Source organism: Chiloscyllium plagiosum, unplaced genomic scaffold, assembly GCF_037043375.1.
Source record: "Chiloscyllium plagiosum isolate Xiang-an unplaced genomic scaffold, Cpla_swu_hap1 HiC_scaffold_39, whole genome shotgun sequence".
NCBI lineage: Eukaryota > Metazoa > Chordata > Chondrichthyes > Orectolobiformes > Hemiscylliidae > Chiloscyllium > Chiloscyllium plagiosum.
In genome coordinates this window covers 33,868,619-33,883,151 of record NW_028270177.1, presented here as the reverse complement: position 1 = coordinate 33,883,151, position 14,533 = coordinate 33,868,619, and the positions used below count along the sequence as shown (strand labels likewise).

At 41.1% G+C, this 14,533-nt stretch overlaps 1 protein-coding gene across 1 annotated transcript in view; it reads right to left on the bottom strand.

Annotated features, from left to right (window-relative positions):
• The window catches only part of adamtsl3 (ADAMTS like 3), a 669,182-nt gene that overhangs the window by 316,724 nt on the left and 337,925 nt on the right, over positions 1-14,533 (bottom strand). Inside the window, exon 6 of the mRNA XM_043677600.2 lies at positions 11,749-11,985. Coding sequence (XP_043533535.2) covers positions 11,749-11,985 — 237 coding nt within the window. The remainder of the gene's footprint in view (positions 1-11,748; positions 11,986-14,533) is intronic.

Genomic DNA, 14,533 nt, shown 5'->3' with positions numbered 1-14,533 from the left:
ATATTTATTTGGAACATGGTGAAGATGGATGACCTCTACTTAACTTTCATCAATTGGCATTAATATCCAAGACATTCCTGGACTAAATTTTTTTATTTTAAATAAATGATCTAAGATAACTGTCATGATCACCTGACAGTCCAGGCAAACCACTCAGACTATACTAAAAAAAAGTTGCCTCGGAATTACCAATTTTAATCAAAAAGTGTTGAAACACAGTGAGGTGTCGAGAAATCTGCAATTCCCGTTTTACTCACATTTGTATGTTAAATTTAGATATTGAAAGGTAAAAGGTTACACGCAGTGTGTTCAGTTTGGAAAAGGAATTGGAACATTCCACCTGAAATATACAAACGATCTATATTGTAGGAGGTTACTTTGCAAAAAGTGAAAACAAAAATGGATTAAACACAGCAAAGATATGGAAACTCCTTTCTGAAATTCAATCTCAGCAATCCTGGGCTAGTGCAAAGAAACTTGGAAAGACCTCTGTGGATTGAGAAATGAAAGATATCTGCAAACTCTGTCACTCCTGAGGAAACAGAACATCAGCAAACCAGCTGGGACTCAAGAACTCTTAAATTTATAAAGCAAAGTGGCTTTACATTCCTATCTGTACCCCTCCTTCCCCACCTACTTTGTGTTTGCTGTCACATTTTTTTTTTGCCCATTAAAAAGCCACTCTGTCTCACTCAAAAAAAAAAGGGACATCGGTTCTCCTTCATTTTTGATCTGGTTAACTAAGTTTAGTTGGAAGTGTGGCAGCAATGTGCTTAACTGGAAATGAAAAGGATTTATGTTGCAACTGATCATGATTAACTTAAAAATAAAAGAGGGGACTGTGGTGGTACCCCTATCTCTGAGCCATGAGGCCTGTGTTTAAGTCCCACCCACTCCAGAGGGATGTAATAGCAATTCTGCACAGATTGATTAGGAAAATATCAATGGTAATCTGGTAGGTCTTATGGCACAGTGGCAGAGTCTGTAAAAACGATGAAGATGGTGAGCTCTCCTAACCTGAGCATACCTCAGTGAAGGAACGCCAAATAGTTGCAAGTCAGGAATGAGAGACTTTCCAGGAAAATTGCATGATGTTGAGGCGCCAGGTGTTGGAGTGGGGTGGATAAAATGCAAAGCTAATTGCAGATGGTAGTGTTCCCATGCATGGGCTGCCCTTGTTCTTCGACATGTTGGAGATTGTGGCTTTCCAAGTTTATACAAAGCATATTCCCACGTGGAATTAAGGCAGGAATGTTGCCATGGTCATACTGAATGTCAGAGCAGGATTGAAGTATCTCACAGTCTGCTCCATGTTTTACACTTTTATGCGAGGTGATGAAAGCAACATAAACAAGCTAATAAAGATTGATGATAAATGCAAACTGGATGGCAACTTTTTGGTTGAACTACACGGGATCATCATTATTGATCCTGCTGTTTATCGAACAGGAATACTAAGATTTATCTCATAACTATTTGTGGTACATTGCAGTATGCAAATTGATGACCAGAATATCCTACATTATATCAATAACTACATTGCAAAAGTGCTTCATTGGCTGTGAAACATTTTGGGATTTTGTGATGATGTGAAATTTACCTCAGAAATTCTATCGTTCCTTTGATCAGTTGGGCGTATTTGAACGGATAGATGATCAACAGTACAGCTTCCTTTTCCAAAATTCGGGGTTAAATACTTAGAATCTAAGATTATATACATCAAAACATATGGACAGCATTCACTTTAATCATCCAGCCTCCAATAAATATTTTCCAAGAAACTCAGAGATTACTTTGGAAAAATTCATAGTGGGCCTCTCCAGCCCCTTGGTGTTTCTCCTCACTTACCCAGATGTGCGGATTTATAGAAAGTGAGACAAAACAGAAAATTGCAGACCAAGGTGGGACTTGGGACTTGTACATTTTTTTTTTAAATGCATTCATAGGATGTGGGCATTACTGGCTGGGGGAAGCATTTATTGCCTATCCCTAACTGCCCAGAAGGCAGCTAAGATTCAACCACATGATTGTGGATCTAGGTTCGCGTAAAGGCCAAACCTGGTAAGGACATCAGATTTCCTTCCTTAAAACCAGATAGACTTTGATGGCAATCAACAGTAATTATAAAGTTACCATTAGGCTAGCTCTTTACTCCAGGTTTATATTTAGGTTTCACTGTGTCTCATGGTGGGATGTGAACTCATGTTCTAGAATAATGACAATAAGTATGATAGATTTCCTTTACTTGAATAGAAACCAGCTGGGTTTGTGAATCAAAGAGACATATCCAGGATCGTTCTGTAAATTATTGCATTTTTAACAGAATCATTCTTAAAGTGTGGGCCAGCACTCACGGCCCATCCTCAGTTGCTACTGAGAAACTGTAAACCTTCTTCCTGAATTGTTACAGTTCATGTGATGCAAGTATTCTTAAACTGTCATGAGGTGGAGAGCTTCAGGATATTTCACCGTAACATTTAAATATTTGTGATATCTGCCTAAATCTAGATGATGTGAGACATGGAGAAGAACCTGATGATAGTGATGCTCCCATACAATTACCTGGGAGGCTGAAGGGTGTTTGGGACATGCCAATGAAGAAGCATTGGGAAAGTTGCTTTGGTGCAACCTGTAGGTTGGATATACTGCAGCCACAGAAAACAGCAATGGAGAGAGTGAAAGCTTGATGTGTTTAAGAAGCTGCCAATCAAACAGACAAGCTCACCTGGCCATTCAGAATGACAAATAACCAATGGAGACTTAGCTGGCAATGTGGGAAAGATGGCATTGGTGTTAGTTGGTGTAGAGTAAATGGTTAATTATCTCTTTGTTCTAGAAGGAGCTGATGCAAAAGAAATACAATGCATGGAACTAGAGTCTGAACCTGAAAGGCTTCAGTTCCATTTCTTCGTTAACCATGCTTTGTAAATGGTTATATTTAATAAAGACTATTTATATTCACTCACAAGATTGTAGACTTCGATTTCCACAACCAGGAAGAGTTGAGAACTTCTGGAGAAATTGAGCCAGGTAATGGAGTGTGTGATAGGGAGAGGACAGTGAGCCCCAGGCGGGCCACTCAAAATAATGAACTTAAGATGGAAAATGATGAACTTATCATGAAGTTACAAAAGATGGACAATGACGAGAGCATGCTGGGAAATGGAACCCATCCTTGACTAAAGTGACTCTGCGAATAAACATACTGCAGAATCCACGAGGTAAAAGCAATGACTGCAGATGCTGGAAACCAGATTCTGGATTAGTGGTGCTGGAAGAGCACAGCAGTTCGGGCAGCATCCAAAGAGCAACAAAATCGACGTTTCGGGCAAAAGCCCTTCATCAGGAATAAAGGCAGTGAGCCTGAAGCGTGGAGAGATAAGCTTGAGGAGGGTGAGGGTGGGGAGAAAGTAGCATAGAGTACAATGGGTGAGTGGGGGAGGGGATGAAGGTGATAGGTCAGGGAGGAGAGGGTGTAGTGGATAGGTGGAAAAGGAGATAGGCAGGTAGGACAAGTCCGGACAAGTCATGGGGACAGTGCTGAGCTGGAAGTTTGGAACTAGGGTGAGGTGGAGGAAGGGGAAATGAGGAAACTGTTGAAGTCCACATTGATGCCCTGGGGTTGAAGTGTTCTGAGGCGGCATCTTCCAAGGGACCCAAGAGGCAATTTTTTCACGCAGAGGGTGGTGTGCGTATGGAATGAGCTGTTAGAGGAAGTGGTGGAGACTGGTACAATTACAACATTTAAAAAGGCATCTGGATGGGTATATGAATAGGAAGGGTTCAGAGGGATATAGGCCAAGTACTGGCAAATGGGACTCGATTAGTTTAGGATATCTGGTCGGCATGGATGAACATAGAACATAGAAAAATACAGCGCAGTACAGTCCCTTTGGCCCTCGATGTTGCGCCGATCCAAGCCCACCTAACCTACACAAGCCCACTATCCTCCATATGCCTATCCAATGCCCGTTTAAATGCCCATAAAGAGGGAGAGTCCACCACTGCTACTGGCAGGGCATTCCATGAACTCACGACTCGCTGAGTAAAGAATCTACCCCTAACATCTGTCCTATACCTACCACCCCTTAATTTAAAGCTATGCCCCCTCGTAATAGCTGACTCCATACGTGGAAAAAGGTTCTCATGGTCAACCCTATCTAAACCCCTAATCATCTTGTACACCTCTATCAAGTCACCCCTAAACCTTCTTTTCTCCAAAGAAAACAGCCCCAAGTGCCTCAGCCTTTCCTCAGACGATCTTCCTACCATACCAGGCAACATCCTGGTAAACCTCCTCTGCACCCGTTCCAGTGCCTCCACATCCTTCCTATAGTATGGCGACCAAAACTGCACACAATACTCCAGATGCGGCCGCACCAGAGTCTAATACAACTGCAACATGACCTCAGGGCTCAATTCCTCTACCAATAAAAGCCAGTACGCCATATGCCTTCTTCACTGCACTATTTACCTGGGTGGCAATGTTGCAGTGGCAGTGGCAGTGTTGAACAAAAGACTAAGCTCTTGTCCCTTCAGTTACAGCTGAATAGGGTCATTTAAGATACTAAGAAGAACATCTAGCCAAATGCATGCTTAATCAAATGAGTTGGACCGAAGGGTCTGTTTCCATGCTGTATACCTTTATGACTTTCTGTGCCTCCCTCAGCCTTCTCTCTCCAAGGAAAACAATTCTAGTCTGTCCAATCTCGCTTCATAACTAAAATTCTCCAGCCAAGGCAAAACCCTGGTAATTCTCCTCTGCACCCTGTCCAATGCAATCACATCCCTCTTATACTGTGGATTCCAGAACTGAATACAACACTATAGCTGTGACTTAACCAATGCTTTACATAGTTCCAGCATCACCTTCCTGCTTTTAAACTTAAAACTATATTTTAAGCACATACCTTTGCAGCCACAATTTGAAACTATCAAATATGCGATAAGAAATGATTGAAAACGCATGGAAATAAATTAAGTTTCCAGGGCATACCAACTTCAAATGGGTTTCCAAAGAAAGTATTTTCTACCTCAAATCCAATGTGTTCTGATTTCTTCACTGCATGAAACATTTTGTGACAGTCATTTCATTCTCCAAGAGCAATAGGTGATGATATTTCACAGAACAATGCTATTTGTCTCCTGTTTTCTGCTCAGAACAATAAAAATGTCTGGATAATTTCAAAGGTGAAAACACAATTCCTGGGAATGAGGGAGATCTAAAATCTGTACAGAACAGGGTATGCCTAACCAATAGTTACCACACATATATATGCTCTGTCATTCAAATAAAATGACTCCATTCAGGAATGAAGTAACAATTGCAGGACGACATCACGATTAATAATTCCATTGCCAGTTGTCAGTTATTGAATTACTGGGTCAGTGGCAGTGTTGAACAAAAGACTAAACTCTTGTCCCTTCAGTTACAGCTGAATAGGGTCATTTAGATACTAAGAAGAACATCCAGCCAAATTCATGCTTAATCAAAACTAAATGTTACACTGTAGAAAAGTGTTGCCAAGTGAATGCTGTAAGTGCAAACTGGCTGCTAGCATTCAGAACAAAACATTAAATACCATGTGAAAAATGACTGTCTTCTGTCAGTAAGTTGGTGACCCTAGTTTTATTATCCATAGCTCCACCAATTAAGATAGATTCTTAGTAAAAGATTATACTGAAGATTAAGATTCAAACCTATACTCTCTTTCTCAAGCTAAAGCTCTACACAGGTTTAGAACAAGCCTCATGTTGAACACAGTGTTTTAGCTTTACAGGGGAGCCTCTATTATCCAAACGAGATGGGTGGGCACTATTCGCTTGGATAATTGATTATTTGGTTAATCTATTAAATGCCTTTCCTCTGGGGCTCGGAGTTTTTAACGTCTGCTCCCTGTTCAGGAGACTGCAGAAGCCCCCGCCCCCAACACCACTCCCGCCTACCCCTGACACCCCCCAACCCCTGTCCAACACCAATCCCCCCCACACCCCCAGTGCTCCCCTGCCCCCTTTCAACACTGTTCCCTCACCTGCCCCCCACCTCCCAACCCTGCCCCCTCTCTGGGGCGGGGTGGGGATTTAGAACTCTGTAGAACTCCAGGGAAGGTGTGGGGAGACAGAGGGGGCAGGAGGTCAGTCATTTGAAGACAGTGCCTGTTTAATCGGTGGAAACAAAGCACGTGATCAGTGTTGGAAACACATCTTTGATGTAATGTTTCTAACAGGACCTCAAGATCTCTTTCGGATAATCCGATTTTCGGATAATTGATAGTGGAGAATTCAAGTTCCTCTTATGTTAAATGGATTGAATCCTCAAACTGTTAATTTTATTTTATTTCTCGGGTGTTCATATAAAGCATATATCAAAATGGAAATGGCTGGGCAAACAGTATTTTTAAAAAATTATCTGAAGATGGAAGTGTCACTCTCTGACTGCTTTTTGGGGCAATAGCTCCTTAAAGGCAGGAACCTGGAGATAATCCATGGAATGTTTTTTCGCTCCATTGGGCTTGGGAATGTTCTTCCTTGGAGGATAATCAAAGTAAATTCAAAAATGGCATTCAAAAAGGAATTGGATAAATTCTAGAAAATGAAAAATATCCAGGAGTTTGGAGAAAATAACAGGGAAGTGGGATTGATTGGAGATCTCTCTCATAGTGCTGGCACAGACATGATGGGCTGACTGGTCTCCTTCCATGTTGTCCAGTTCTACGAACACATCACTAATTCTCATCACAATTCTATCTTTATCTTTTAAGCTCCTTTTGTTGCCATCATGTTTTTATTGTGTTTTAATATTTTGAGTAGGATGCATCATGATCAATGTTCATAACTAACATATAATGTGGACAAACATGAGATTATCCACTTTGGTAGCAAAAACAGGTAAGTATCTGAAAGGTGACTGATTAGGGAAGGGGGAGATGCACCAAGATCTGGGCATCCTGATTTATCACCCACTGAAAATAAGCATGAAGGCATCCCAGGCAGGAAAGGTGGTACATGGTATGTTGGCTTGCTTAGTGAGAGATGAAGGGATGCTTTCCTGCAATTTTACAGGGCCTTGGTGAGACCACATCTGGAGTATTGTGTGCAATGTTGATCTTCATATCTGAGGAAGGATGCTCTTGCAATGGAGGGTGTGCAGTGAAGAGTTACCAGACTGATTCCCGGAATGAGCAGGAGTGACACATAAAGAGTGTCTAGATCAGCTGAGTCGATCGTGGCTGGTAGACGAATAAAATGGGTGGGGTAGGGGGAAGATAGGGAAAAGACAAGGTATTTACAGGAAGCAAGTTTCCAATGACCACAGAGTCCAAAACCACAAGTCAAAGCTTAAGTTATGGAGTAGGTAATTAAGACGAAGATGAGGTGAAATTACTTTACTCAGAGTGGTGAATGTATAGAATTCTCTGCCACAGAAAGTAGTTGAGGCCAAAGCATTGAATGTCCTCGAGAAGGAGATCAATATAGTTGTTGGGCTAAAGGGATAAGAGGGTATGGGGTGAGAATAGAGCAGGGTAAGGAGTTGAATGGCATCATCACCATGGCAGAGCAGGCCTGAACAACCAATGATCCATTCCCATTTCTACTTTCCATGTTTCTACGTGCAGACGATGGGTTTAGTGATCACTCTATCTGCCTGATGATGCTAAACAAGAGGCCCAAGCCTTTTTCATGTAGTAAACTTGATACACCATGGAAGACTATTCTTAAGAGGACCTTATTTTGGAGAAAGCATCGTTAACTCTTAAACCATACTTTCGGCATTGACTATAAGGATGTGTTGGCTTGGACATCTAAAAAAGCTCTGATGTCAGGCAGTACTAAACGAATCATTTTTACACAGCATCCTAACAAAGTTACGTTCATGGCTGTTTGGTTCTAAAATTACTCCACCTGTGCAACAGTCTTTGGCTCTTCCACTGAATCTTATTGGAGTAACTCAAGGTTTTGCTCCAGGCTGAGCTTTATTCTCTGTTCCACTGTATTCCTACAAGTTAATGGTGGCCTCCACTTAACTTCTAACTTCACCCACTCTTGTACTGATGTGCATTCTACAGTTGTCCCCTTGTTCAGACTGTGTGCCCTAAAACACAATCTTAAATCTCTTGCAGGACAGCAGCTGAATTTCTACAGCTCTTCTATGTCCTTCAATTAAGCAAAGAAAACTTTGTTTCTTTATAGTCTACAAAGACACAAGGGTCAATTTTCCACTTGCAAGCTCCTGGCACGGTGCATTGTCCATTGGGAGCCTGCAGCAGTAAATCGTGTAGACAACCCATGATTTTACATCCATTTAAAATTATTGGAAAGAAAATTGTGAACTGTGTATGCACAATTTCCTGATTTGCATTCCCACTAGGCTTCATGCCAGAGCGTGCAAATGGAAAATTTGCTTCATTTCTTCATGTTTTTCATGAGTCTAATCTAGAGGTACAGCTTCTTACCTCTTATGACTCCACCCTTAATCCTTCATTTTTCAATATTCTTGGCCTCATAATGTTTACTGACCTGTGGTTTCCCTTTTTAAGCCAAACATTTTTTCACCCTCAGTCACTATTTGCTCTTTATAAAACCCAAATCTATTCAAGGCTTAAGTACTGCTTCCCCTCCAAAAGGACTCTGAACATCTCTCTCATGCTTCTAAACAAGATGAGCAATCCTTTCTTAGCTTACAATCTTTTGGCTTCAAAACCATGACCTCAAATAAGCATCACTTCCTGACTCATGCTAGCATAGTTCCTACACAATGGGCTTTGATCATTCAGTTTGGCTGTATTTATAAAAAAATACAGAATTACATCCACAAATTTCCTTGAGTTATTTTTCTAAAATTAGTCACATAGGTACAATGAGCTATTGAAGAGAGACTAATCACTCTGCTGCAGAGATTAAGGGAAAAATCAGGATTAAATACCTAGACTTTGTCATATTTACACCTGGAGTATTGTAGGACATTGGTTAGGCCACTGTTGGAATATTGTGTGCAATTCTGGTCTTCTTCCTGTCAGAAAGATGTTGTGAAACTTGAAAGGGTTCAGAAAAGATTTACAAGGATGTTGCCAGGGTTGGAGGATTTGCGCTATAGGAAGAGGCTGTACAGGCTGGGACTGTTTACCCTGGAGCATCGGAGGCTGAGGGGTGACCTTATAGAGGTTTACAAAATTATGAGGGGCATGGGTAGGGTAAATAGGCAAAGTCTTTTTCCCTGGGGTCAGAACTAGAGGGCATAGGTTTAGGGTGAGAGGGGAAAGATATAAAAGAGACCCAAGGGTCATCTTTTTCACACAGAGGGTGGTGCGTGTATGGAATGAGCTGCCAGAGAAAGTGGTGGAGGCTGGTACAATTGCAACACTTAAGAGGCATTTGGATGGGTATATGAATAGGAAGGGTTTAGAGGGATATGGGCTGGGTGCTGGCAGGTGGGAATAGATTGGGTTGGGATATCTGGTCGGCATGGATGGGTTGGACCAAAGGGTCTGTTTCGATGCTGTACGTCTCTATGACTCTATGACACTACAGGTTTGGTCTTCTTACACTCACTAGAACGCAACAAAGCATTCTTGACTCGGATGAGGGGATGGAAGCATAATTTGAGAAAACAAGGCCTACATTCCAGAGAATTTATAAGACTGAAAGGTGATCTTACTGAAACTTGTATAATTCTGAAGAAGCTCGATAGGGTAGATGGAAAGATGTTTCTACAGCTTGGGGAATACAGAACAGGGAGTTATTTTCTCACAATAAGGGGTTACCAGTTAAGGAGAAAATTCTTCAATCAATAAACTGTGAACCTTCCTAAATTCTCTACTCCAGGAAGCTATGGATACTCAGTCATTTGAGTTTATTCAAGATACAGAGCAAACAGATTTCGAAGTACGTCAAGGGATAGTGCAGAATGGTGGATTTGGAGTAAAACATTATCAATGGTCTTAACCAAATGACAGAGCAAGTTTGAAAGAGTAAATGGCTGACCCCTGTTCTTATTTCTCATCTGCTTAAGACCATGTTGCATTTTTGATCTAGAAACAAATTGCTAAGCTATCCCATTTGTTTTGGCAAAATGGAGGAAAAGTAACACTCAAGAACAGGCAGTGATTGTATAATGGTTAAGATCATATGATCATATGTCAGAAGCTGAAACAAAGTTTTATCTTGTAAAATTTCAGTGGTTTGCTATGACAGAGCTTGAGCTTTACTGAGAAAAGGCTCATACTGGAAGCTTTTTTTAATTTTAAACTCAATGAGACAGTTAGGGTTCATTTAGGTATACTACAGAGTTTCACTTGGAGGGCCCAGCTCTCTGCAGACAAAGAAAATTTGTTGAGGAATTGTGCCTTTCAATTAAGTAAAAGGGGAGGCAATGGCCTGATAGTATTATCGCTGGACTGTTAAGCCAGAGAACCAGACAATGTTCAGGGGACGTGCCACAGCAGAGCATGCAATTTGACTTCAATAAAAACCTAAACTATCCCAATTGTTGACAAAACCCATCTGGTTCAGTAAAGTCCTTTGGGGAAGGATATAACTGCCATCATTACCTGGTCTGGCCTACATGTGAGTTCAGACCCCCAGCAATGTGGCTGAATCTTAACTTTCCTTTGGGATGGGCAATAAATACTGTCCTAGCCTGTGACTACCTCATCCCACGAGTGGAAGAAAAGAAAGCTTGAAAAACATTCCTCACAGCAATACTTTGCCAAACAATGTATTTTCTTAAATCTTAAACAAAAGCTTTCGAGTACTTGTCCCCTAGTGCATTTTTCATGGCAATGCTTTGACCACCCAGACTTTACTTGACAACCAATCAGCACCTAGTGCCTCATGCAGTATAAACTGTTGTTTCATTCAAGATTTGATATTCTTGCAATTGTCCTGATGAGTGTAAAAGATGGGATCTTTGACAAAATTTTCTTCTTTCAACAATACTCTTGTAGTAATGCCTTTGAAAGCAACAGCCATTTACTCTTCATAGCAAAACACTGCAGATGCTGGAAATCTTAAACAAACATTAGAAAATGCTGGAGAAACTCAGCAGGTCTGGCAACTTCTATGGAGACAGAAACAGCTAACATTTCAAGTCTAGTATAAAAAGTGTCTCTCCACTGCCAGATCATAAAATCCCTACAGTGTGGAAGCAGGCCATTCAGCCCATCAGGTCTACACCTACCCTCCGAAGAACATCCCACTCAGACCAACCCCCTATTCTATCCCTGTATTCCTTCATTTCCAATGCTTAATCCACATAGCCTGCACATCCCTGGACACTATGGGCAATTTAACATGGTCAATCCATCTAAGCTGCACATCTTTGGAATGTAGGAAGAAAGCGGAACAGCCAAAAGAAACCCACGCAGACACTGGGAGAATGTGCAAACTCCACATAGACAGTCACCCGTGGCTGAATTCAAATCCAGGTGCCTGGCACTGAGACATAGCACTGCTAACCACTGAGCCATCATGCTGCCTGCTGAGTTCGTCCAGCATTCTGTGTTTGATCCACTTTTTCTCCACAGCCTTTGCTGTCATATCCAAACATCTTGAGAATATACGAATCGCAAGAGCATATGCTTTTCTAGAGAAATGGGTAAAGGCTAAGGAAACACATCATTTCTACACTTACCAGGAACAAATAGTCTATTTTTAATGCACACTTTTCTCATTCTTGGCTGACCCTAATAAAAATGTACTGTGTAAGCACAGATGCACCACAGGGAATTACACAAGAGTAAGTAAAGTTACCTGGCAAATTCCACTGATGCACATGTTCAAGGATTCAGTGTTACATCGGGTACCATCCAGAACTTTTGGTGATAACTCCACAATCAAAGAGGTCCCTCTGGCCCGACATTTCAGTGCACATGGAGCTTCGTGGTCATTGTAGAGGGGAATCCACTCATAATACTGTCCTTGGTATTTCACATCATTATGCGCGGAGCACTGCTGATGTCTGAAGTCACCCGCTTCAGGGGGGCAATCCTGAAAAAGAGTTGAAACAAAACATGAAGTTGAGAAAAAAAAATCAAAGTTTTTAGGCACTATAGTGTGTTTTTTTACTGCATGTGAAAATAAACAAAATGTTGGCCCTGAACTGACATTGCAGGAGGTTACAGTACAAATGCTTAATGTAATATTGAAAAACCTAGGCCAAGGCCCATATTGGAATTTCCCTCTAAGTGGAGGTATACCAGAAAAGCTGTGACTTAATGGTGTATAAATAAACTAAGTATGTCGGGCAGAAACTTTCTTTATGCACAGTGCAAAAATGCAGCATTGGCAAGAACTACTGCTTTTGAAAGATGTAGAATTATAGGAGGACATATTTCTGGACTGCTGAAAGACCTCACAAGCCTGTTTGAACAGTAGTATCTGCAGCTATGAAGCAACAAGCTGAGCTTCCACTGTAGAACACGGATGGTAGGCACCTTCTGCTTGCAATGCAATGAATGCTGAGACATTGGTGCTACATCATAATTGGGTCTACAAGGTTTTTCATGTTGCTGGCTATCAGTTTCACATTGAAGATGATGCACTCCAAGTTCTACACAAAGTCCTGTTTTAAAGTAGCGCCTTATTTCTCCCTGCTCCAAGGCAACAGCCTGAGGTCTATGTGGCCTGGTCCAACATTAGTCTTTGTTATTTCTGCTCAGAATGCCTTTCCATAACATTGCCAACACTTGCTCCAGCCAAATGATACTTTCTCCTTAAAAGCAAGCTCAGCAGTGGGCAAACTGACATCTATATTATGATTACAGGCAACAGGCCAGTGGTACCCATTGTTCACAGTGTGGAGGCCCCTCTGAAGTAAATGCAGCAGTGTCTGAATTTGTAATAGAGAGGTTGACACCAAATGATAGCGTTTCATCACTATTGTTATGACATGGAGGTGAGCCCCTCTCTTAAATAAACCAAACACCCAGAAAAGCTCACCTCGCCTCATAATCTGGTAAAATACAAGTGACAGAGAACTCACAAATTCCACTATTTAAAGAAAATAACATCAATTTATTTTTTAACTCTAAAAGTGAACATTAAACAAGTATTCACAATTCTAAGTCCCCCTTTCTCTTAACTGCTTATTATCTGCCTCCAATCCTACAACAATATGCTGTCCCAATAAGACATTTATTAAAATTACATCAACTTAATTTCAAAACCATACAGCCACTGTCATCTTCTGTATCTTTCTTCTTCTGCTGAATATCTCCCTGGGCCATCTTTTCTTTTTACTGCAAATATGTTTCATATGAAAATGTTACTTTGATTGAGAGTGTTTCCTAATTTCTGAGAGAGCAAGATGTTAGCTCTCCATACATTTCTGTCTCGATAGCTGTTGCTCTCTGATCAATTTTCAAAAGTTCCGCATTTTATATCCCCCAACCTCAGATCTTCTCATTGGTTCAATGCTGGCAAAAAAAGTAAATTCAAATTCTTTTGGGTTTTACTATCTTGGGGCATAATTTAAACCGACTGGTTAAATTTGAATTGTTGTCAAAACAGCAACCAAAACTCGGGTATCCATTTCACAGCCAAATATTACAATTTTTCAATTATCCAATACACTGAGACTGCTATCTAGGTGCTTGTAATCTCTCAGTTCAGAATAGCATTCACTCTCTCTTAAAGATACAATACATGCCTTCAATTTGAAAACACTTTCTTTTTGCTTTTCAACCTCTGCTCCTGAACCACTGCCTGGCCAGGTGACAACTCATTGCTATCGAAAAAGGAGAAAAGAATAAGGATAGGCTCAGAGAAGATGGATGAATGGGAGGGGCGGGGTGGGGGGGGGCGGGGAGAGAAAGAGAATGAGAGTGAAGAGCTAGAGACAGAAGCAAGCATTCTATACTTAAGTCACGTGCATTTTAATGATCTGAGATTTCGGGATAAAGAATATGGAAGAAGAACAAGGAATTAGCATGCAGCTAGCTTCAATGGTTTCAGCCCCACCACTGGCACTAACCTCTGAAATGGTTATTCCAATTACATCGCATTGCCTCGCCCAAGGAGGTAATTGCTCCAATCCCTCAGTGGGTTGGTTCTGCTGCCTCTTGTTGTCTGGCAAGGAGGAGGAAACTGTGCAAGTGTGGCGTGGGGTAACTGGCTTTGTGTATACCATACCTCTGAAAAGCTGGTAATATAACTTTCAAAATATTTCAAGCAGTCGACACAGTAAAACGTTAGAGAGTCTAATTTTGTTTTAAAACTTTGTGTGGTACATCTTCGAAATTCTCGACCACAGAGGACTGAGGAATCTCAGTCTTCGAAAATATATTTAAAGTCAAAATTAGGGGGATATTTTTAAAGTGAGAGGAGAAAGATTTAAAAAGGACACGGGGACACAACTTTTGTTTTAAACACAGATGGTTCTTATGTGGAATGAACGGCCACAGAAAGTGGTAGATGCAGGTACAGTTAAAACATTTAAAAAGCATCTGTGTAAGTTCATGAATAGGAAAGGCTTGGAGGGATGTAGGCCAAGCACAGGCAAGTGGGACCAGTTCAGTTTCAGAATATGGCATACACT